General features: G+C 60.6%; 1 protein-coding gene across 1 annotated transcript; it reads right to left on the reverse strand.

The window, feature by feature from the left end:
• Positions 1 to 8,903: 8,903 nt before the first annotated feature.
• Positions 8,904 to 23,622, reverse strand: SPEF1 (sperm flagellar 1). Its single transcript, XM_044429331.1, has 7 exons — positions 23,511 to 23,622; positions 19,625 to 19,736; positions 18,869 to 19,025; positions 13,357 to 13,405; positions 12,270 to 12,336; positions 10,974 to 11,085; positions 8,904 to 9,147 (listed from the first exon to the last, which is right to left on the reverse strand). The coding sequence occupies exons 1-7, from the start codon at positions 23,620 to 23,622 to the stop codon at positions 9,040 to 9,042; spliced, it is 717 nt and encodes a 238-aa protein (XP_044285266.1). The 3' UTR covers positions 8,904 to 9,039.
• Between the last annotated feature and the right edge of the window lie 460 nt (positions 23,623 to 24,082).

A 24,082-nucleotide genomic window follows, 5' to 3' on the forward strand; every position in this document is an offset into this window, starting at 1 on the left:
CTCTCCGTTGCTTTGTGCACCTGCGTGATACGTGTTCCAGCTCGTGGCCAAAACGAGGTTCCTATGACAACAGTGATTTAGAAATATTTTGCCTTGACTGGTTGGGTCATTTAAAGATGCCCGAGAGCTTTGATCTCCTTTGAATGTCTCCTGTATTTAATTGCCCCGGGAGAAAGCAAGATGTCAAGCTTATCCGAACACCTGCCGGCCAGGTGGCATTTCTTTCCATGCAAGGGCCTGAACGACAAGGTACAGTTCCATTCCACAAACACCGACAGCAGAATGCCAGGGGGAGGAAGAGCAGGGGTGCTTCCAGCATGTCGGAATGGGAACGTGACTTTCCTTGGATTGCGGAGCGGGCCTGAGGGGTGCTTCTCTTGCCGCTTGTACCTGCCAGGTGGTTGGTTTGGGTGCTTCCAGACAAGCAGGACTGGACCTTAAGGTCGGGCAGCAGATGCGGCGAGGGGGCCGCAGGGTGTGGGGTGAGAGAGGTGTGGGCCCCGCAGCTTGTCCCGTGCCCTCTACGCCGACCTTTGCTCGTAACTGGACGGTGATGCTTTGTCCGTTTCGTCCAGCCCCAGAAAAAGGCCCAGGAATGAAGGGCTGGGACTGAAACCTCCTCGCTGCTCAGAGGAATCCGGCGACTGTTCACATCCTGTGGGAAAGACCTGGCAGTTCTCCAGCTTTGTCAGATCTTAATGAGATGTACCCATGTGCCCGAACAGACAGCAATTTGGGTGACAAATGAATGTGCACTGAATGGAGAAACGTTATGGATCGTGAGGGGCTTCTTGCAGGTCAGAAATGTTACATTACATAACAGGGCCGCTGTGGTGCGCTGGGCAGAGGTGACCAGGAGATGCTCCGATTCCTAGCCAGCATGAGCACTGGCTGTGCTGGCTGGGAATGATGGGCAATGCAATCCGGCACCACTGGAGGGGGCCAGGGCGTGGAGAGCCTGTGCCAGAGAATTGCATCTGTGTTTGCATGATACAGAGGGAAGGGCGCATCGTCTTCAGGTAGGGAACTTACGTGCAGCCTGTAAACCTTCCTGCCCTCGCAGGAAGAGTTTCCTCTTGAATCCAAAGACATTCAGCAGCTCGCTCGCTCCCACCAGAATGTGAGTGAGGGGCTGCCCAGCGCTGCTTCCCTTCTCCGTGCAGTGGGCCGGCTGCGGATGGGTGGGCGACCTCCTTCCCTTTCTCTCTTTACAGCTGCCGGGTGGGGCATTTTGCTGTGCTCCTGGGGGGCTGCAGTTCAACCCATCTGGAGGTCGGGAAGGCCGATCCATCCGGACATTCCAAGCCTCGACACGAGCCCCGCAGGGCACAGTCCTCAAATATGAGACAGCCACCCTGAGCGTGGGGCTGATGCTATATAACCCCTTGGTTTGGGGTCCCGAAAGGAAAGACCGGGGCTACCCAAAGTCAGTGCATGCTCCCCAAGGGTCCCCTGATGCCTCCTGGCCCTGCCTGGGCTTGACCAACTCCGAGCAGCATTTTTTCTTAGACTGCTGAGAATCACTTTGCTTTGCTAAGGAAGCAGGCTAGATAACCACCAGAACAGAGGCTGGCCGTGCTTCCTGGGCAGGACGTGCTTGAGCTGACGTGGGCTTCCTGCCCAACATGGAACCAGCAGCCAAGCCGGTTCGGCGTGACTACAGATCACATTGTTACTGCGCACTCTGGTGCTGGGTGTTTCCAGGGCCAACCTTCTCCACTCCCAATGTGCCGAGTGGTCCCCATGCTCTGGGTTGGGGGAGGCTGCACTAAGCCCATCAAAAAGCTCTGATAGACTCAGATCTTGCAGGCAAGACTGACAACTCCCCGGCCCATTCTGTGCTTCCTTGAGGTTGGAGAAGTGGTAGCATCTGAATCAGGGCGGGAAGAAAGTAGGACCCTGGATAGCTCCACGTGGCTCCCGCTGCGAGGAACTCTCCCCGAATAGACCAATAGGAGGGTGTTGTTTCAGCAAAGAGCTAAAGCCAGCCCAAGGCTCAAGTGGGCCGACTGCCCCTGCAGCGGTGCCAGCCTCGTCTCTCCCGGAGGAGCTGGGGAGGATGCTGCATGCTCGGCTCTGGAGAGGCTTCACGGCCGTACACACAGCAAAACGCACGATGGCTTTCGCCTTCCCACCCAGCAGCCCGACAACAAGCATGCCTGCAGCAACACTTGTGAACTGCAGCTCGTCAGCCCTGCCCATGAGTCACAGAAATCCGACCGGCAGCATGACCCCTCCCTGTGTCAGCACTGCATTCCCAGCAGAGAAAACCATGTGCCTCCATCACAACAAGAAGCAATTTGTTTCCCCGAAGCCCAGCCCAGAGTAACGGGTGGGTAATCTCATCAGCATCTCTAATTTACTAATGGATGGCGGTCAATGCTGGTCGGCCCCTGGGAGGGGTCTGGTTTCTCTCTCCCATTAGTCATCAGCTTTGATCATCCGCGGCTGTCTTTCTTAAGCATTGTCCTTGTTCTTCACAGGTCCACAAGGGGAGGGGGGGCTGCAGCTTGGGTTCTGCCAAGCTACCTCTCCAGAGCCCTGCAAAACACAAAGCGCCTGGAACAAAGACATTTCCTCAAGGCTGCCTTCCACAACGGCACTGGGGGTTTCAGTCCAATGCATCTGGGGGCACCAGGTTGGGGAAAGCTGAAGGGAGTGACATTTCCGGCTGGGGAAGTAAACCAGCTGGCCTCCAGGTCAAACCCAGGGCAGATCTTTCTCAAGCACAGAAGCAGAAAGCGAGCACAGAGAAACCAAGACTGCATTTCATTTCTCAGCCAATGTTTGGATTTTAAACCCTACCACATTTTCCTGTCTCTCAGAACTCGCAGGAACTTTAGTTCAAAGTTAAAAGAAATTAGGCTGCAAACTTGGTGCAAGTAACAGCAGGTGGTGTTTGGTTTACTGCACAGATAGTGCATGAGAAGAATAAAAAAACTGCTTCCTTTTCGGGGCAGGGCAATCCATCTGAAAGCATCCGGGAGTGGTTGTAACATGGATGCTGCAGTCTGAGCTTTCAAAATGGCGGCTGGTGCGGCAACAAGAAGTCCCACAGGGAAACTCACCCATGGTGGCTCCTTGCTGCCTGTTGCGGGGAAAATCCATTCCCTCCTTCCACTTTGGGAGGGGAATTTATTTAGCTAGCTATGTATTTAATTCCATTTCTATGCCGCCCCATAACTCGAAGGAATTTCAGCCTTGCTCTGGGAGGGGTGCCATTGCCCCTGCGTTGCAAGAAGTCCCGGTACCTCAACCCCGTGCACACCTGCCGCATGGGCAGGAAGCTCTGGGCCCCCAGGTGAGCTCAGCTCTGCAGGCCACGGGGACAGCTCCGCCTGAGCAGGGGAACTCCGCAGTCTGGTCTCATTCCCTCACAGCCTCCGCTTCCTCGCCTTCATCAGGCATCGCTCCCGGAGCTGAAGCTTCATGTGGTCCTTGTGATGGAGCGGCCTCTGGTTTTGGGGGATGGAAGTCCCGCCGGGAGGGCCGAGTCCCCTGCCTGCCGTGCACGCAAGAGCCAGCAGGTGTGACCCTAACCTGCTCTCCTCACAGCTCAAGAGGGGAAAGTTCAGCACGAGAGGCATAAACACCGGCAGCACACGGAGGGCCGGCTTGTCCCCAGAGCCCTCCTCTCCCTTTCTCCTCAGAGCGCCTGGAAGGGCTCCTCGCTCGCCTGCCTCCCTGCTTGCTGTCTGGACACCTGCTGTGCTCTCAGCCGCCCGTCCATGGGGCTGCTTAGCCGGGGCACAGGGACTGCGCGCCCTGACCGCCCGGACTGTTGGTTGATGGGAGTGGTAGGCGCCTCAGTCCAACCCATCCAGAGGGCAGCAGGCTGGGGATCATAGGCCTGCATGCTCCTGCAGCCACAGGCCCCCTTAGCAGAGGGCTGGAGAGACGGGCCTCCTTTCCCGGGGGTTCGCCTGCCTGGTGGCTCCTGCGCTGCCTTTTAACGCCAACCCCTTCTGGGGGAAGGTGAGGGCCAGGCGCGCCCCAGTGCTGAAGCAGGCAAGGCGGGATGGCTCGTTCCACCAGACCATGCGCGCCTCTCTCCCCCCGCCCCCGCCCCCGCAACTGCAGCCAAGGCCGGCGGGGCAAGGGCGGCGTTCTTGCTGCGCACCGTGGTGGGGGGGGCCGGTGGGCCCCCGGGGGGGGCCCCCCCCCCCCCCCGGCACTTCTCTCTTCCCATTGCTGTGGCTTTAAATCCGCATGGTAAAACGCTGCCCCCCTGTGAAGTCTTTTTTTTTAATTTTATGGCATACTTCCAAACGTTGCAGTATATTTGATCACGCTCTAGTTGAAGGTTTTAATCCTGTGAACCACTCGGGGAGCTTCAGCTCTTTGGCGACATGGAGATGCAGCCCGTTCGGTGGAACAGCCGCCCCTTGCTGAGCCGGGCTGTCAGTTCAGTCCTACCTGGAGAATGTGCCAGCAGATCGAGCTGGGACTTTCCGCAAGCAAAGCTGCAGCTCTGCACGGAGATGCAGCCCTTCCCCACCACCAGGGGGCCGCTGAAGGCGGCACCACATCACGCCCTCCCCGTATTGGCTAGACATGCCCAAGAAATGCGGGTTCGGCAACCCCGCTTCTCCCACAATTCCCAGTTAAAGCATCTCATGCAATGCGCAGCCAGGATAGGCGCTTCGTGTTTCTCGGGCGGCAGCTGGGGGCCGCTGCCTACTGACCCGGGCCTTGATCCCATGTTCTGCCCCCGCATCCTCCAAGCTGGTGCCCTGCAGGTCCTTGGACGGCTGCCCAGGGTTCCCCGTCCGGAGCCGTGCCTGGGCCAGTGGGGAGGAATGTCCGAAAGGCATGCCTGCCGGGGTTGGCGGGAGCCAAGGTCCGTCAGGATTCCAGGGATCCTGGCAAAGCTGGACGCAGGGTTTCATTTTATACCACCATTTGAAACTGTATTGTCTCATCACGGTGCGTTTCATGGTTGCGCATCGCCCAGAGCGCTTTGGCTGCTGGGCAGGAGAGAGAGGAGTAGGGCAACAAACTAAAAGCGGCAAACAGCCCTACACCTGGAGGGCCCCAGGCTGGCGGAGGTGAGCGACACGCAGCAGCAAACAGAAGCCGCAGGTCTCTCCTGCAGATGGGGCAGGGCAGGGCAGCTGGGCCTGGGGACTTTTGGAGGCGTGCCCCGGAGCTCTCGCAGGGGCGCCAGGCAGGGGGCTTTGGGGAGTCCCTCCCCGTTCCTGCGCATGCAGGAAGGCGCTTTTCCCGTGAGGCTGCTCCTTCGGCCGACCACGCGTCCATGGCCTCCCACACGGGTGCTTCTGATGCGCCCCGAACTGAGCTGGGCCCGGGGTCCCTCTCCGCCTGCACTGCCGGCACAGGCCAGCAGCCGCAGCTCTCGAAGGCTTCGGGGCAGAGGTTTTCCCTGGAGATGCTGGGAGTCACACCAGGACGCTCTGCGCACACAGCAAGCAGGCCGACTCTGAGGTTTGGGTGGGCAACAGGGCAGGACGTATCGGCGGCTCCATCAGAGCAACTCCCCCCTGCCTCGGATTATGTTCCAGCTGGTCTCCCAGAGGCAGATGTCCTAATATATAGGGGAGGGGAGGGGAGGGGAAAATGGCTATTTGTGAGAAGCTTAACAAGACCCTCTTGCCGAAGACGGCATGTTCCACACCAAAGGAATGCCCCGCAAGAGCTCCGGATCCACGCTCAGGTGGCTTCCTGGAGCTCTTTCCTGCGTGAGGTGAACGCCACCTTTGTCCCTTCGGTGTGATCGGCAGGGGAGGGTCCGGAAGATGACCTGACTGAGGGGGCTGTGCGGTCTGTCCCACAAAGCAGCTGCAACGAATGAACGAACAACAGCGAGCCTGAGCCTGGCTCTTGTCCTCTGCAGAGACTTTTGGGATTCCACTGCTCGGGTTCTCCAAATAAAAGGAAGTGGAAATAAGAAGCAAACTCTTTAATGCTCAGAAATGGGCAGAGAGCCGTTGTAGAAAGAAGCAACAAGACTGCACTGACAATGAGGTTTCGCCCCCCCTCCCCCTGCGGGTGCCGATCCCATCCCACAGCAGCCCAGTCTGCACCGGTGCCGTGCCGCTTGCGTGACTGTGGCCGAAAGGTCCCTCCGTCCCACGAGCGGTGCGTGGAAGGGCCCGCTCAGCTGCGCCGGCTAGAACCACCAAGGGCAGAGGACCGCGTGGCCTGCCCTGGCAAGACCTTCAAGGGGGGCTTCACCAGGAGGAGCCATGGCTCGGAGATGGGTCCGCCAGCCCGCCTCTCAGCAGAGGACCGCGACCTGTGGCTTGGCCGCCCCTTTGCAGGGCCGCCTGGCAGCGCCCGAGCACCTTAGGCCAAGCGGCTTCCTGGCCCGTTGCGCGAATGTGACGGCTGGGGCTTCGGCAGTCACGGGGAACCGCCAGTCCCAGGGACAGCGTGCCAGAGTGCCCGAGCCACGGCCCTCCCAGTTCCTCCACCTTGGACCATTCCCAGCATCCCCGAAAGACCAGAGGCGGGCAGGCCCTCTGTTGAGGTCACCAAGGGCAAGATGGCACTCAGTGCCACCAGACAAGCCTGGGGCGGGGGGCGGGGGGCTTCTCTCCTCAGGGGGCCCTGGAGGAAAACCCAAGCCAGACCGAGCTCCCTCAGCACAAGGCTCTCCAGGGAGCCGTCGGCCACGCTGGCCAGGAAGAAGGAGCGTAGCTGCCCATGTGCCCGGAGCGCCCTGGCCTGTGGAACGCTGGCTTCCACCAGGGCTGCACAGTGACAGGTGCAGACACCTGCTGGCAAGGTGCTCCGGGACCCGTGGGGAAACTCCTGAGCTGTATGTCCCCAGAGAGACCGGTATGGGAGCAAGGCACACGACTGCGGGCACGACCGGCCGAGTCCCGCGTGACAGAGAGCAGAAGCCCAAGCGGCGTTCTGTTCGGAGGCCTGTCTGAGAGCGCATTCTGCATGGCCCAGGTAGACACCAGAAGGATGCTTCCGCTGCAGCGGCCATGGGCTTGCGGTGACGGCTCCCCGCACGGCTCCACACGCCGGGCGCCTGGGCCAGCTGAGGAGAGCTGCATTCAGCAAGGGCCAGAGAACAGCTCAGCACAGCTCAAGGAGCAACTCAAGCGCCAGCAGAGCTCGGCTCCGTTTGCACTGGACATCACTGGAGGCACACGTGTCCAATTCTTCCATTTACCTTTTCAGCCCCGAGTACACAAAAATCTAATATTGGAGACTCGCGGAAAAGCAAAGGCTAGAATTAAATAAGAAGCTTCAGTGGGGCTCCCGATCGCTCTGCTCTTATTATGGGACCCGCTGCAGCCAAGCCACTGATTGGGGTGGGGGGGATCGGCGGACACGCCTTCCCCTCGTTCTCAAGGCTGGCCCCATGTCAAGCCAGGTAGGACTATGGGGCCCACTCACCCTTGAATCAGAGCTGCACCACTGCCAGGGACTCCCCTGGGGAATCCCAGAAACTGCAAGCCGACAAGGAGGCTAAGAAACAGATTCCAGCACCCACGCTACCTCCCTCCGGAGAAGGGAGGCAGCATGGACAGAGAAGCTGCGCCGGAGAGAGGCTGCGCCGTGGAGCCCACTGCCTTCCACTGGCCTGACCAAACATGCAGAGCAGCAGCAGACACAAGGGGGGGTTGTGGGGAGGCCACGAGGAACAGAGCGGGGCCTTCAGTGCTCCAGGAGTGTCACCCCAAATGAGCTGGAACCGTCCTCCTCCTGAGCAACAACAAAGAAGGCTTCCTTTGGCTAAAACAAGGACGTTTTTTTTCTGGTAACGCAAACCTAGGTACCAGCCACAAGGTTTGGTTCCAGCAACCGAAGCATTACTGGTGCTTCAGTGTGTGAAGCATCTTTTCTGCTGAAGCACCGGCCAATTCGCACCTGCAGCAGGGCTACACTCTGCTTCTGCACATGAATCCCTTTGCCACGAGAGGCGGCAGCCGCCAAGGGCTGCTGTGGCGATGAGGGCCTGCGGGCGCACGGGCGCATCCAGGGGAAACGGTGCCCCCCTGTGCAAGGTGTGCGGGCAACTGCCCCACAGGCTTTCCATGCGTTGCCAGTGGGAAGGCCCCTGGGGTGGCGGAGGCTCTGCCCCTTGCTGCAGCACGGGCAGAAGCGGCACCTGCGGCAGGCGTCCACCTGAATATCCACCAGGTGCCAGGGCAGCCCCGGAAGCCTGTAGCCTGAGCAGCGGTGGGGGCGGGCAGGTGGACTGCTCCCCCAGCGAGGCTGTGCTAGGAAGCCGGAAGCCGCCTGGGGGTCCCTGAGGAAAGCCTTGGTGGGCAGGCCATTCCCAGAAGAACAGTTCCCAGATGGCAACCCACACCCCCGAGCAGGGCGGCATCCTCCACAGGCTACGGTGCAAAGATTTTCGGAGGCAGCATTCCCACAGCTCCCCGCTCATTTGCCCTGCAGAGGGCCACCCCACAGCTCCAGCCAGGGCCGCCAGCGCCACTTCTCCCTCCCCAGCCACTGCAGAGCCACCAGCGCGTGCGAGGTGCGGGGACGGCCCAGCCCGCGAGAGCTGTGGCCCGGGAGCAGGCTGCTGCCCACCTCCAACCCTCCAGCCGAGCGGGGGGGGCCTCCTGAGGGCAAGTGTGGGGCAGGATGCTGCCTCTCTCCGCTTGGGAAAGGCTGGGGGGCCGGCAGTGCCTCCTGCAGCCCCCACCAGCCTTAAGCTGCCGGGGCTTCTGCCAGGTTGATCTGCCCCAGACCCCCTTCGGGCACACCCAGACCCGTGCCAGGGGACATCCGTGCATCCACGACGAGGCTGGAGAACAGAGGGGCCTCCTCGAAGGTGCGGCAGGCAAGACACGCAGCCCACCCGCCTCTCTCTTCCGGAGCGGCTGCCCCCTCGGCACCCCACCTCGGGCTTCAGCTAAGCGGGTTCTCTGGACTGGCTGGAGAGATCAGCGTGTCTTCCCACTGATGGTCTCTGCCAGCCTCTCTTTCGACATCTCAGCCTCCCGTGGAGCTTACAGGCAGGGACAGGTAGGCACCTGGGGGGAACAGGAAGGCCTGGCGCCTTAAAATCCTTGGCAAGCTTGGAGAGCCACACCTGAGCTGGAGGGTTCACTTCTGCTTTTGCTCCGCCCGCTGCAGCCGCCGAGTGAGCTCGTCGATACGGACGTTCTTGAGCTGCAGGAGGTGCTCCAGCCGCCGAACTTTCATCTGCAGAATCTGAAGCGAGGGAAGAGACGGGGGGTGACTTTCCGAGTGGCCCCCAGCCCTTCCCACTGCTCCCTGTGCAAGGACCAGAAGCGCAAGCCATAAAAACAGAGCTTTGGCTGTTGGGCGGCATGGAATGTAAATAACGAAACAGCACCCCTTGGCAGTGAGTTCCGCAGGTGCTCTGTGGCAAGCGGCTTCACTAGACCCGTCCTGACTAACCTGGATTTGAGTAATGGAGACGTTTCGAGCAAGATGGGCATGCAGGAGAAATGGAGGCTGTTCCGCACGGCATTGCCAAGAGGCCCTTGGTCGTGAGACATGTACTTACAGTGGCACCTCGGCTCCCGAACTCAATCCGTTCCAGGACTCTGGTCGTGACCCAAATTGGTCGTGAGCCGAGTCAAATTCCCCCATAAGGGCCAATGTAAATAAGGCTAATCCGTTCTGCAACTATTTTTCCTACTCATGAAAACCTGAAGCAAAGTGATGAAGAGCAACAAAGATCGCAGCCATCTCCCTGCCAGGGGGAGACGGGCACAGGCATGCTCGGGCAGGGAACGCGGGGGCAATCACAGTCATCTCCCCCCCCCCCCCAGCATGACCGTGATCGTGCCTGTGCAGGGAAGGCGGGCGCGCTCACGATCATCACCCGATGCAGAGTTCGCGACCTGCGGCAAAATTTTTATGGAATTTCTGCTCGCGACCCGATTTGGCCTGAGCTGAGGCACCACTGCACTTTGCTTTCAATGATCCGTGGTCCTCTCGAGTGATCCCTGCGCACCAGACGAACATCGGGGAAGTACGGTTCCGCACAGTCTGGCAAAACCGTGGACAAGATGGTCTCGCTCAACGGCCCCTGGTGAACCTGGCCTGCCTGCCCGGCGGGTTAAACAGAGCCACTTTTGCAGTTTGGGTGTGAAGGAAGAGGGAAGGCGCTTCTGGAAATGGCAGCTGAGAAACATTCAGAATGGCGGCGGCAGCGCCTGGCGGTGCCTGAACGGGCGTGCTGGACCTCAGGCCAGCCAGCCAAATCCAGCCGCAAACCCACTCCCTTCCCCCCAGGCTCGGCTTTCCTGCCGTTTCCCCCCGCGCAAGGCTGAAATGCCCCCCAGAGGCTGTGGGGCTGGCGGCCCGAGGATGCGGGGGGCCCTCGGCGGGCTGGCCCTGCTGCCTCCAGCCCCCAAGGGCCTTCTATGCTCCGCTGGTCCAGGGTGGCCCTCAAGAGCTCCTCCAAAGGGGACATCAGTCCTGGGCTGGAAACGGCGGGAGGCCGGGCCCGAAAGCCGAGGGGGGTGGGGGAGAAGTGCCTGCAGCCTGGGGGGCCCTGCCAGCGGCTGCTTCCCCCTTGGGCCTCCCCTTCTGGTCCCTGCTGCTTCCTCCCACCTGCTCCGCCTGCACCTTTGCAGAGGGCAATGGCATGGGCCAGGGCGGTGCAGGGATTCGGGGAGCGGGACTGGGACTCAGGAGGGAGATCGGGGCCTTGGCTCCTGCTCACCACTCAGCCATGGAGCCCGCTGGTGACTTTGGGCCAGTCCCAGACTCTCGGCCCAAGCTACCTCGCAGGGCTGTTGTTAGGATAAGGTTGAGAGAAGGAGCAGGATTATGTAAGCTACCCTGAGTCCCTTGGAAGGAGAAGAGGCGGGACATAAATATAATAGACAGGCAGACCAGCCATGGTGTCATCTGGTGGCGGGGGGCGGGGGGGCTGCGCCGGACTTTCCCACCGCAAGGGCTTGGTGCTGGGGGACGGGAGCGGCACTGCGCAAAAGCACCGCCACGAGGCTCAGGGGAAAGAGACACGGCTGGGGCCCCGAGAAGAAGCCAGCTGTCCTCACCTGGACCGTCTCCTGGCAGGTGAGGAGGGCCTGGTCCCGTTCGGCCAGGTGCAGGCGCAGGCTGGGGTCCGTCTGCAGCGGCACAGGGTAGCCGTGGGCCGCTTTCACCCTCCTAGGGACAGGAAGCGCTTCCGCGTCAGGACGTCTCCCAGGGGGAGGCTCCTCCCTGCCCACGTGCGAGTTATTTCACAGCGACCCGCCGCCATCGCTGCCCCACAAGAGCTTCCAGCCACCTTGCCGGGTTGGATCCAAAGTCCCGGCCTCGCCCACAGCACTGCCTCCAACGCAGGACAGCTTGGGGCTTGAAGGAAGCCCCCAGGTGGGCACAAAGCCCACGGCCCACACCCGCCGCTCGTCCCCAGCAGCTGCCACGCTGAAAGGCAGACCGTGGCCACCGAGGCCCCAGCCGGGTGCCGGCGTTCGTCTCCACGAGCGGTGGGCTCAGAGGGATGTGCAGCGGCTGAAGTGGGGCTGGGTGTCTATGAGTCTGCAGGGGGCTTGCATTTCCAGGTTGTGCACACCTGTGCAGCAGCTGTATGGCTGTATTTAGGGGGCTGCAAGTTCACGCTCGCTCTGACAGACTGGCACAAGTGTGTGTTGGTGCAAATGCGTGCTTGTGCAGGTGGAGCACAACCGCCGACACACCTCAAGAAAATCTGCTTCGGCCAACAAGCAAGCACCGGGGCGGCAGAGACCGGGCAGTCCGTGAACGGCAGGCAGACCGCGATCACGAGATCCACGTGCAGCCACAGCCGCTTTGCCTCGTCCACCCAGGTCCCAACCAGCCCTCCCCAACCTGGAGGCCTCCTGGGAAGGATGGGAGGTGCCATCCAGCAGATCTGGAGGGCGTCAGGTTGGGGAAGGCTGGTTCGGACCTTTTTCAGGGGTTGCCTGTTTCCCTGACCATCCCCTCGTGGCCACGGATTCCCGCTCGGCACCCTCTCGCCTTCCTCCCCGCTGTGTCCTCCCTGGGCAGGGAATGGGGGGATCTTCTGACCCACAGCAACTCGCCGCCTTTCGAAAGGCAAGCCAGCCCTTGGCCTTGGGAACGGCTGCAGTGCTCGGCTCTCCTGCCCTGGCCTAGCCGTGGGTGGGGGGAGGCCCCAACATGGCAGGGTTGCCCCCGCCCGGGAGCAGGGGCCTGGGGGTGCTGCTGCAGCGAGCGGCTCCCCGGGGCCAGGCTGTCAGCCCCGCTAGGTTCCTGGCTGCATTTGCTACCCCGGTTCTCCCAACGGCTTGCCTGCTCAGCCTGGTGTGTCCTCCATGCTGCCCACCCTGACACACTTCAAAGCTCACCTTTCGGAGCCCGGGGAGTCGAGGCCATGGATCCCTGTGTTGCTGGGCTTGGTCTTTGCAGTGTAGTCTGCGTGAGGCAAAGTGGACAGGTGAGGAGCGAGCAGGGCTGGTCCGTGGCCCGCGGCAAGCGCAGAGTCCAGCCAAAGCCTGGGACTCCCCTGCCCACGACACCTGCATTCTCTCCCCCGGGAATCGGCCCACTGCATATTCGCATCCTCCTGTTACAGGAAGCACCCGGGCAGATGTCCCTCCTCTGCACAGGCGGGACAGCCCGGCCTGCTCTCCCGCCCCCGGCTGCTCTTCCGGCTTTGGCACCCCGATCGCCACCTGCCACGGCTGCAGGGCAGAGGCTCCTCCGGGACACAGCCCCTGCCTGCCAAAGGCGTGGCCGGCAGATCCACGGGCAAGGGCATGGCGTGTCGCAGAAGCACAGGGGGGCGCGTGGAGGACCCGCCCGGGGCAGCCAAGCGTGGCGATCTGGGGTCGCTCTTCATTCTCCACGTGAAACTCACCGGTCTCCTCTGGGAGTGGGTTCCTTTAAGGCAGGGTATGTGAAAGAGAAAGAGACCACCCCGCCCCGCCCCGCCACCTGGCTCAGAGGGCTGAGGAACCTCCATCCAGCACCCACTAATCTCCAGTCCTCCAGGCCACAGCATGCGGCTTCACCGGGCCTGCTGGGCTTAGGGGGCACCCCTTTGGCTAGTCCTCACTGCCTCCACTCTGCAGAAGCAAGAGACTGCAGAGCTGGGCGATGGCCCTTTACAAATTGGACAGCTTTCTGGGGGTGGGGAGGAGAGTGACCAGGGGCTGCAGATCTGTCGGCCTCTGGCGGGCCTCTGCGTGTTGCTGAGACAACGGCTGCTCCCGAGCGAGTTCCAGCAAGCACAGACCTCTCCTGCCACGCCCCTTGAGTCAGTGCAGCTGTTCCAGACCAGCTCTCCTGGGAACCTTGAACAGAGCTTGGCAGGCCCATCACAGTGGAAAGGCGGGTGCCCCACCTTCTCTGGACTCTGGCCCTGCCCACTGATGAACAGTCTGGCCATCAAGCCACAAAGATGTCATCCCACGCTTGCTCTGACTGTCCTACCTGTATCCAGGTAGTTGCTCTCTTCCAGCGTTGCGCGCATCCCCATCTCCTGCATCGAAAGTCCAAGAAGAAAACTCGTTCACACATGGGGAAGGTCGGGGCTCCTGCAGTTTTCTCCCTCCAGGAAAGTGCTTCCTCTGCCCACTCTCCTTTCTGGGGAGGCAACATTTCCCAGGAACTCCCCCCCTGCAGTTTCCTCCCCGCTGCCAATGTGATTCTCAGCATATGTGCGCCATCATCAAAAGGCGGCTGGTGGCCGGGAGAGACTGGCAGCTGCTCGGCAAGGCAGGAGAAGTGCCAGAGCAGGGGCAAGAAGCAGGCAGCAAGGGGAACGGGGCCATCCAGGGGCACGAGAAAACATCTGGGGCTTGTGTCAGGCAAAGACCTGAGATGAGCCTGTTCAGCCGCCGGCGACCAAGTGGGCCTTACACCAATCCCAGTGCGATCGGCCTGGAATCTGGGAAGGCCAAAGCCTCTCCTGGGGGCTGAGGTTGGGCGGGGGAGCCCCAGGGTGCTCTTTCTGTTCTGCAGCACAGAGCCTGGCTTAGGATCGCCACATCACCCAGGGTCCACCTTGCCCCTGTGCTGCCAGATTTGTGCAGCTGCATTCTGCAGCACTGGAGCCGCCTGTGTCCGGGCTGGGATGCTCCCCGGGCCAGCAAGTCCCCTGGAAAAGGCCTCCCGACACAGGAGCTTTTCCGGCCAAAACGCTCAGCTGCCATTTGAACAGGACCCCAGATTTACAGAAGCAACATGGCAGCTACGGACATCTTCTGGAGATGGGAGGAAGACAGGGAAGGGCTCTCCGTCCTCAGTCAAGAACCACAGGCTTACAACGGAGAGAAGACCTGGCACAAAAGGAAAGCGGGATGAGGAGAGGAGAGGAGAGGAGAGGAGAGGAGAGGAGAGGAGAGGAGAGGAGAGGAGAGGAGAGGGCAAGCGGTCCCCGGCAGGTCCAGAGCAACGACCCGGCTCCCGGTCTCATCTGCTCTGCTTCAGCTCTCAGGGGGACTCCTGGCCACTGCTGGGTCCAGACACTGGACAGCACGAGCCGCCGAGCAGGTGCGGCCATGCTCTCCTCTTCCGTAAGGAGCTACTGCAGCCCTCCACGGATATCGACACGGGGCTGTGCGCTGGATCACCACTCCAGCCTCACGGCCCTTCTCACTGCAGGCAACGACAAGCCCCGGCTGCCCCCTGCTGTCGCAGATTGCAGCCGGCTCCGGGGCAAGCCGAGGCTTTGCAGGGGAGCCCGCTCATCAGCTCAGCTCTCCTGCCAGCACCACCCAGCCCAAAGCCAAGCATCCACGGCCACCTAATTCAGCAGCGCATTCGCCAGGAAGCCAAGGCAGCTCTGCCTCCCGGGACATTATCCTCGCTTCGTGCAAGCTGCCAGGGCTCCCGCTTCTTGCTGACTCCGTCTGGATCTCACCTGGACATCCGCACCAAGCTCCCGGCTCAGAAGGGCTCCACCAGGTGGCTGTCTCCACCTGCAGCACTGGCAGCGGTGCTTAAAGCTTGGGGCGCAGAAGCCGCCCCCATAAGCCCCGCGCAGGCTGGGCTCGGGAGCATGTGGTGCGCAGCAGCCCCACTGCATCCCTTCTCTGGGGCACAGCATGGGGCTGGTTTTGCCCTGTGCTGACTCCCTGGACACTGCACCCCACTTTCCCTTGATCTTCTCTTTATGTGGAACCTTCTTGGGCACAGGACGTAAAATTAATCAAGGAGTGAGCAAAAGCCCACCGGGCCCCTTGTGTTGCTCACTGGTTACTAGTCCTCATGGCTCAGAAGAAAGCAGTAGTGAGAGCCAGTGTGGTGTAGTGGTTCAGAGCACGGGAGTGGGACTCAGGCGATCCGGGTTCGAGTCCCCACTCAGCCATGGAGCCCACTGGGTGACTTTGGGCCAGTCACAGACTCTCGGCCCAGCCTACCTCACAGGGTTGTTGTTGTGGGGATAAGATGGAGGAGGAGCAATGATGTAAGCTGCCTTGAGCCCTTTGTGGGAAAAAGGCAGGATATAAATCGCAATATAAATAAATAAACAAACCAGTCTGAGTGGCACGGGGGCGCTCTCTTGTGCAGCCCATGGCATGGCCACGTGCGGTGCAACGGTGTGGGTGTCCTCGGTGGGGCACTAGGCCCTCAGCACTGGGGCGGCGCATCCCCGAAGCAAGGTTAGCTCGCCCCTCTTCCCACCACTATGGTGACCAAGGGTGGCAGGTCCAGTTCTCGGGACCTGCAGGGCTGGGCTGGCCAGGATGAAAGCAGGGCAAAGCCTCAACTCTCTGGGTGCCTCGGACTGCAGCTCCCACGAGACCTGGCCAGGGGAGAGGGAAGATGGGCACCGGAGGCCAAAATGCCAGAGGGGTCACAAGCGGCTCGTGCCCGCTGAAGAGCTCTGAAGGTGCCGCTCGCCCACCCTGGCAGCACAGGCGGGAGACGCCCCGGCCCAACCAAGCACTATGAAGGGTGAAAGACCCCCTCCCGGTTCATGGCAGGGAGCAACTGAGCCCCCAAGGAGGGGGCGTGTGTGGTGCAGCCGGTGTGGGTCCTGCTGGAAGAGGGTGGGGATCCTCGGAACAAGGCAGGATGAGCCCAGACGAGTGGCATCTGGCGACCCTAATCCCACGCCCAGCCTTTGCCTGGCATTCTGACAGAGAGAAAAGGAGCAGGGCAGGTTTCCGAGCAGGCAAAGAGCAGCGACTGGAGAGGAGGGAAAGGCGGAGACCTGGGACAGTGCCGTCGGAACGGAGCAAAGGCTGCAGCGGCCGGCAGCGGTGGCTGGGCGGCCCTGGAAAGAAGCAAACGGGAGAAGGGGATGGCACGAAGGCTCCTCGGGAGCTCTGCGGCACCTGCACGGCGGGGGTGCCTTTTCCACAGGAGGGGCCACCGTTCCCATCGCACTTCGCCCTGGAGCAGCTTCTGCAGATGTGCAGGCATGGAGCAGCTCGGCCGCACCTGCGCCGCGCTTCTCCGGTTCATTTGTTTATTTATTTATTTAAAACATTTCTATGCCGCCCTATCGCAATAAGCCTCGGGGCGGCTCGCAACATCAAAAAAAGTCAACCATACATTAAAACCCCCAAAACAAAAAACCCCCCCCCCCCCGTACCATAAAACCTCAATAAAACCTCAGTGCATTCTCGGCTAACAAAACAAAAAAAAACCCTAGTTAAATAAATAAATTAACAATTAAAATAAGTTTTAAATAAAAAGGTCTTAGCCTGGCGCCGAAAAGCAAATAACGACGGCGCCAGGCGGACCTCCCTGGGGAGCGCATTCCATAAATGTTTGCAGAGCGGCATACAGAATGGAGAGCTCCTCTGCCTACAGAGGACCAGATGACAGGGAAGGTGGGTCGAAGTTGTCTTTTCCCTGACATGCGAGTGTTCCATGTGCAGATAAACTCTGTGTGTGTGTGTGTGTGTGTGAGAGAGAGAGAGGGGGGGGTGGAGTATTTAAACCTGTGAGCTGCCACTTGAAGACTGCAGTGGTAAAACCGAGATGCAGGTTGACCACCCCAGGGAAAATTAAGCCACCGTTTGCTGGCACAGCCACTCAAAGTATCCTGCATGAATGTCAGTTCAACAGGTTGCGACTGTGCCTGCCTTTCCTTTTCCTGGTAAAACAGGCACACGGTATCAGCCTTCCCCACTCCGGGGTCTCCCAGGAACCTCAGACTGCAGCTCCAACCCATCCGGCTGGGACTGATGGGAGCCCCGGTCCAAGCCTTTGCGAGGATCCCTGGTCGGGGAAGGCTGGGCTACCTGTGCAGCGGATTGGCTGACGGATCTCCCAGATGGCCTGACATCCTCAGCTCCCCAGAGATTTTGGCAAAATGGCGGCAGCAAGAAACATCTCAGGCTACCAGCAGTCACTCAGATTGTCTGTGCCTGGGCCCAGTTCAAAGTGCCGGCAAAAGCATTCAGCGCCCCAGATGGCCGTGAGGGGCCAGGTTACTGCAGGATCACCTCCTCCCACAGCTCCCTTCCCAGTCTCCTGCAGAGTCCTGGCCGGGAAGTCAGGCAGGGACCGCTGGGAAGAGGCCCTTCCTGCGTTGGTACCAGAGCAAGCTTCCCGGAAATGCTCGCCTGCACCTGCACTGTGCTCCTTCCGGCACCAGGGATGCAACCTTCTTGCTGTCCCAGGAATTCTAGTTTCACCCCGTTTTAAATTCTGTATTGTATTTTAGATCGCCATACTGCTGCCTGGTTTTAATCTAGTTTTCACTTTTTTCTTCTACTGTAGTGTCAACCATTGCAACCTTATACGGCATTTTATACAGAATGCTGTGTATAAATACTTTTAATCTGCCATGACTTCCCCTGACAGCCCCAGCTACCAGTCAGTCTAAAAATCCAGAAAAGGCGTACACAAATACCCTAAGAGCTTTTGGAAAGGAGCATCCCTGGAGGGCTGCAGGCTTCAGCTTCCTCCTCCTCAGTCAGGGCCCGAAAGAGCTGCTTGGAAGTTGCCGCTGTGCCCCCTGCCACCGCGCAGAGAGACGGCAAGCGGGCCATCTTCACGCTGTGGGACAGGGTGTCGTGCCTGGCTTGCACGCGTACCAAGAAGGGTCTCGGGTTGGGTGGCCAGCTCCCCCCGTTTGCGGCTGCGAGCTGCAGTGGGGTGCCCCTCGTGCCAACTGGCAGGGGCGCCTGCAATGCAGCCGAAAACCTTCCACTCCCAGCCGAAGCACCTCAGTGCCAGGTGCTCCGTGGGCAGTTTGGGGCGTCCCCTCTCCCTCACACACCGATGCAAACGTTGCCCCCCTTCCCAGCAGAAGCCCCTTGAGAACGAATGGCTGCTGTGCAAGAGCGCGGGGGGGGGGGTCTTAGGAGGCACTTCCTGGGCTCTGCTCTTGGGCAGGGGCTGACTTTGGCCCCCCACTGCCCACACGGCCAGGCCGGCTTTCGTTCCGGGGCTTCAGGCTGCTGCCGCTCCTCCGTGCACTTTGCTCACCACGCCGTTCCCGTCAGGACGGCCCACGAGGAAGCTTCAGCTGCACCGCAGACCTGCTCTTCAGTGCTCCCCCTTTTCTGTGTCCCCCTCGCCCCCAGCGGACGCAGAATGAGGCAAGAGTATCGAGAAGTGTTCCGATGGCCCTCCTTCCAATATCGATTTTGGAAGAGGAATTTGGCAAACTCTCCCTGCGTGTGCATTCAGTGCGGAATCTGGATTATCTGGCGCATGGCAGCAGATTCTGAACAGCTCTTGTGACAGCATGACGCGACACAGACCTGCCCCCGCAGGCGCAGGGGCCCCTCCTGGGCAGGGAGGGCGGCGCGCAGACTCGGCTGCTGGTGCTTGGCCAGCTGCTCCTGCACAGCCTCAGTTGCCCGGTTCATGAAATGGACCACACGGTGGCCTGCTGAACAGCCAGCTTGAAGGTTCGGCAGAAGAGGGATGCTGCCACCCCTCCTGAATCTCAGTGCAAGTATACACAGCACCGCGAGACTTCCAGTGTTGCTCCAGAAAATGGGGGGGGGGGTCCTCTTTCCCGCACTCCACCTACCTGGTAGGAGTTCGACGACACCTTGGCCTGTTTTTGCTTCTCCTCAATTTTCTGCCGCAGAGGGAGCAGCACCAGCTCCACAACCCCGGGGGTGCACTGCACAATCTTCCGGACAACATCTTCTGGGACGGAGAAGTTCAGCTTGCTCAGCACCTTCCTGCAGGAAGGAGCCCTGTATTAGACACCCCTGCGCCCGCCCAAAGCGCATGAACGCAGCGCACTCCAGGTACTGGGGCGCCGCGGCCAGGGCCTGCCAGGGAAGGGAGGCGGAGAGAGTACCAGGCAGGGTGAGCAGCTAGGAAAGATTTCAAAAAGACTTTTGCAGCAAAACCAGGTGATGCTTACTGGGGAAAGGGGGGGGGGCGCAATGGAATGACTTGGGTTTGCAAGATCACAGAGTGGGAAATAAGCGATGGGGGCCATTTTTATGCATGCATGGGGGGGGGGTGAGCAACATATTTGGCCAGGCGGCCGGTTGGTTGCTTCCTACGACTGCCGAGACCCAGGGGCAGTTGTAGGCGACAGGAGTGTCTATGTGGTTTCCCCCAAATAAGCCCCCGAAGTTTATGTCCTCCCCCACAGTCATCCAAACCGGGACACGATGATGCAGTGTGCCTTCAGCCTTCAGCTTTCCATTTTGGGATCCATTATTATTGACAACTCTGGCTGCAACCCTTCCAAAGCCAGCGAATAATTCTGGGATTCTTTTAAATTCTAAATTCTTTTGAATTTAGCTGTCAGCTCAGAGAGACTGACCTGTTGAGATGTCCCCAGTTGGAGAGCTTCTGTTGAGTAGAACTAGCTGGAGCATAATTGTGCATTTCCACCATTTTTGGAAAATAAAATTTCACCACTTCAGCCACCAAAACTGGGAGGGAAATAAAAGAGAGAAGTGGGGGAAAGGGAGCCGGAGGTGACGCGAAGGATATTGGTGCCCAGAATCCCTTTCTCCACCTCCCCCCACACTGCAACTTCCCTCTGCTCTACCGAGAAGACCTTCAACAGGTTTCTCCAGTGCTGCCTCACCCTTCCTCAATAATAGCGGAACCCACAAAATGTAACTTATTATTCATCACACCCAAAAGAAAATACAGGATTGCATAGCACTGAGTAATACATATGCAGAGACGCACATTCAGAAATCATTAGCATAATTTACATAAAATACAAATACAAATCATGCTAGCATGCGGGGGGGGGGGGGAGACTGCAACCTGCTCCGCTGGCTGTGCTTCACAGCCTTCTTTTATATGTTCGAGCCACTGCTGGCCTGACAGCCCTGCAGGTAGAAGCTGGCTTTGGTCCTCGTGGTCCAGGCCACGCCAGGCCTCGGGCAGAGTTCTGCTGTGGAGCCCGCAGCTCCGCTCGAGAGCCTCTGAGGCAAGAGGCACCGGAAGCCCCCAGGGGAGGGAGGGACTGCTGCTGCTCTGCCACGGCATCGCTGGGCTAGAGGGATGCAGGGCCAGGCGCCGCGCAAGGCAGCTCCGCTGGGCCCTTCTCCGGCCTTCGCGCATCATCCGGCGCATGCACACGTTAGAGGACCCCCCTTCAGCCTCCCAGCCACAAAAGCCACAGGCCTCCCAAGGGCCCAGGTGCTGCTTCAGTGCTTTGAACTCACCCCACTAAGTAAACCTCATCAGAGCGCACTGGGGCTTTCCATCCGTATGCCCCGAATGCCCGTGCTCCCTTTCTAAGTGTCTTGCAAAGCTTACCAACGCTTCTGCAACTTTAGCGCCGGTCCAAGCGTCCTGTCAATGTTCTTCGTCTTTAAAAACCTGTTACTCTAATGGGCTGGCACAGCTACAAACAGTTCCTCCATCAGCCAATTCAGCAGAAGGGTTGGGTTTTCTGGCCTTTTCAACTGCATGGCCAGGATGCATCTGCCCAGTGTCAGTTTCTTCAGGGATTGTGCGCTATTGTTTTCCCATGACTGAAGAATATCACTTTTTAAAACAACACTTCCTGGCTACCATCACAGTCACTGTCAGCATCTGCCCCCGTTGCTTGTGCTGGGCGAAAATCTGTGAGCCTATGCACGCCTCACTGGAAAAACGGCACATGGGCGACACGAAGGCATGCATTATATTTGGGCTTGCAAATCCTGCTAGCCGCCGTGGCCCCGACTGTCCTTGGGATCAACGCTCCCCAATGTGATGGTGTCCTGTCCCTCCGTTCTGCCTCCGCACAGGGAACTCTGGGATTGCTCGTGCCAAGAGCCCATGACTGGCCCAGAGAGACCCAGTGAGCTTCAGGGTCAGGTGAGGACTCAGACCCGGATCTCGCAGGTCCCAGTCCAGTACTCAACCCACCAGCCGCACAGGTTCTCATTACAGGGAAATGTTTCCATAAATATCTCCAATTTAACTTCTGTCTTGGTGATGGGGCTGAATCCATACCCCCCCTTGCTCAGTTGCTAAGCCTGGGAAAGTGTATCTTCTCCCACAAGCTGGGCCCCCACATCCTCCGACCGGTGTGGGAGGCAGAGCAACTGAGCAAGAGGCCCACAGAGGAAGGCTTCATCCCCGAGGGTCTGGGCTTGGCTGCCCCCTCAAATTAGGGCTGGCCCAGGAGGGATGCCTCTGTCCCTTCCTGCCAACACAGTTCCTCCACTTGATTTTTTTTTCTGATTTATATCCTGCCTTTTTCCGACAAAGGGCTCAAGGCAGCTTACATCATTCTCCTCCTCCATCTTATCCCCACAACAACAACCCTGTGAGGTAGGCTGGGCCGAGAGTCTGTGACTGGCCCAGAGTCACCCAGTGGGCTCCATGGCTGAGCAGGGACTCGAACCTGGATCGCCTGAGTCCCAGTCCCATGCTCTTAACCACTGCACCACACTGCCTCTTTTTTTTGCAGGTCCCAACAAAGGAAGGGGCTTTGAGAGAGGAGGCACAGCACTGAGGGGGACTGGAGAATTTGGCAGGTGCTTTCTGAACCAACAGCAGCAGAGGGGGATTTTGCTGCCCCCACTAAATGGCTTCTCTCACGGGCCGGCTTGATGACACGACAGTTCATCAGACAATATGGCAACTCACCAAGGGTCGAGCTGTGGCTTGTCCGGGTGGCTAACAAACCAAGCCAAGCCGCCCTGATAACACCATGGTGCATTCGCATGACATGACAGCTGACTGTGGCTGAGGAGGAGGAGGAAGCTGGGCAAATGTCTTACACATCTCCGTGTTTCACTGAGCTGGTGGCTGGGTACAGGACGCTGTTCCACCTCGTCCATCCCTGCGACTGGCTGCCAAAGGACAGTCTGAATAAACTTGCCTTCCCTTGCCACAGGCTGAGGACACGCCACGGAGAAACTGCTTCCTTCCTTCCTTCCTTCCGTCCTTCCTTCCTTCCTTCCTTCCTTCCTTCCCTGCACATACAGATCTGCTTTCCACGGTCAGGTTGCTGGTCCACTGAAGATGGCCCTGGCCAGCCGCAGCGGCAGCGGCTCCCTGGGATCCCAGGCGGAGGGAGGCCGTTTCTAGGCCTGCGGCCGGAGAACCGCGAGGAGTGGATTAACCCCCAGACCTTCCCCTGCGGTCGGCACATGCCTCCGGCCACATTCGCTCTCCGATATTGTTGACCCAAGAGGGGCAGGACGGAACCACCTCCAGAGCAAATATCGCTTCCAGTGCCCACATGAAACACGCCCAGCTGCTTCCCACATCATGGCAACATCGGGACGCGCACGGCCTCAAGCGCAGAGCACGGCAAGGGCGTGTCCATGTCCAGCTATCTGGTGCCCAGAGTGCTTTCTCTCTCCAAATCTCATAGCTAAACTGGGATCTGAGCTGGGGCCCCAGTCAGCTGCTAGGATCACACGGGCCCTCGGCTTTGCTGTGTCTTTCACACGCAGGGGAGCCACTGCAGAAGGACCTTTTTCTTCCCAGACTATCCGGCCGCGCCGAGCAGCCCGAATTGTTACCCCCCCCCCAACGCGAGGCCCCCAGTGAAATGCAGCAGCATGGGGCTACCGAGCGCCCAAACGGCCACACTTAACTTGTTGGCAGCAAGCGCAGTCTGACTGCTCCAGCCCTCCCGTGTGCAGCTCCCCGGGGGTCGAGTCCCTGGGGGCAGATGCGGCAGCGCCAGGGGAGGCGCGATGGGACCTGCCGCCGCGTGTCGCCTTGGCAACTGCGCAACAGGCAGGCGCCTCCGCGGCCTTTTGCTGCACCGGCTGAATTGCAGCCCGCCACGCAGCTGTTCGAGGCCCCGCCGAAAGGGGGAGCTGCCTCGGGGGCGCGCGTGCCTGGGGCTCCTGACCGCGGCTCGCGCGTGCGCACGGCGCGCTCGCTCGCTCGCTCGCCAGCCCAGCCACTGGCCCCGCAGCCGCAGGTGCGCCGGACGGCCGGGACGGTGCAGAGCATCTGGCGGGCGCCAGGTTGGAGAGCTCGCCCCATCCCGCGCGTCCAGCTGAACCGCAGCGCCCAGGACCCTCCCGAAGCCGCCGCCGCCGCTTGGCCGGCGCCTCGCAGGAAACGGCGCCCGGTCTCTGCCCCGCCGAGCTCCCAGCCTAGCATCTGCCACAGGCGGGCGGGCGGGCGGGGAGGGGGAACGGGGGCCGCCAAGACGGGGGACGAGGCTCCACGTCCGCCCGGGGCGCCCGCCGGAGAGCCGCGCCGCGCCGCGCTTCCCCGCGCCCGCAGACCTCCGTCGCTGAAGTCGCGGGCGATGTTCCGCTTGGGGCGGGAGAGCGGGATGCCGTCCACCCAGCCGTACAGCTCGTTCAGCGCCTCCTCGTCCAGCTCTCCGCGCGCCATCGCGCCGCTGCGGCCCCGTGCAGGCGCTCGTTGCCGGCGGCGGCCATCCCGCGTGCCTCGGCTGCCAGGGCAACGGGCCCGCCGCCGCAGGCGGGGCCGCCCGAGGGCATGCCGGGAGTGGTAGTTCCGGGAGCCCGGCGGCGGCCATCCCGCGTGCCTCGGCTGCCAGGGCAACGGGCGCGCCGCCGCAGGCGGGGCCGCCCGAGGGCATGCCGGGAGCGGTAGTTCCAGGAGCCCGGCGGCGGCGGCCATTTCTCGTGCGGCGGCGGCCATGGCAACGCGGCCCCTTCGCAGGCGGGGCCGCCCGGGGGCATGCCGGGAGCGGGAGTTCCAGGCGGCCTCGGGCGCGGCGTGTCCCGGGCAGCGAGTGCCCGGGGCCGCCGGGAGCCGCAGACGGAGCGGGCAGGAAGGGGAGCCGCCCCGCCCGGTTGCCGAGGGCCTGGGGGAGCAGAGCGCGGCT

The sequence above is a fragment of the Varanus komodoensis genome, unplaced genomic scaffold, assembly GCF_004798865.1.
Source record: "Varanus komodoensis strain SLA01 unplaced genomic scaffold, ASM479886v1 scaffold2, whole genome shotgun sequence".
Taxonomy (NCBI): domain Eukaryota; kingdom Metazoa; phylum Chordata; class Lepidosauria; order Squamata; family Varanidae; genus Varanus; species Varanus komodoensis.

Coding starts and splice junctions, on each gene's coding strand:
- SPEF1 (XM_044429331.1), bottom strand. CDS start 23,622: ATGGCGCGCGGAGAGCTGGACGAGGAGGCGCTGAACGAGCTGTACGGC. Junction 13,406..18,868: donor TGTCGTCGAACTCCTACCAG/GTAGGTGGAGTG, acceptor CTTTCGATGCAG/GAGATGGGGATGCGCGCAAC. Junction 11,086..12,269: donor GACTCCCCGGGCTCCGAAAG/GTGAGCTTTGAA, acceptor TCCTGTCCCTAG/GAGGGTGAAAGCGGCCCACG.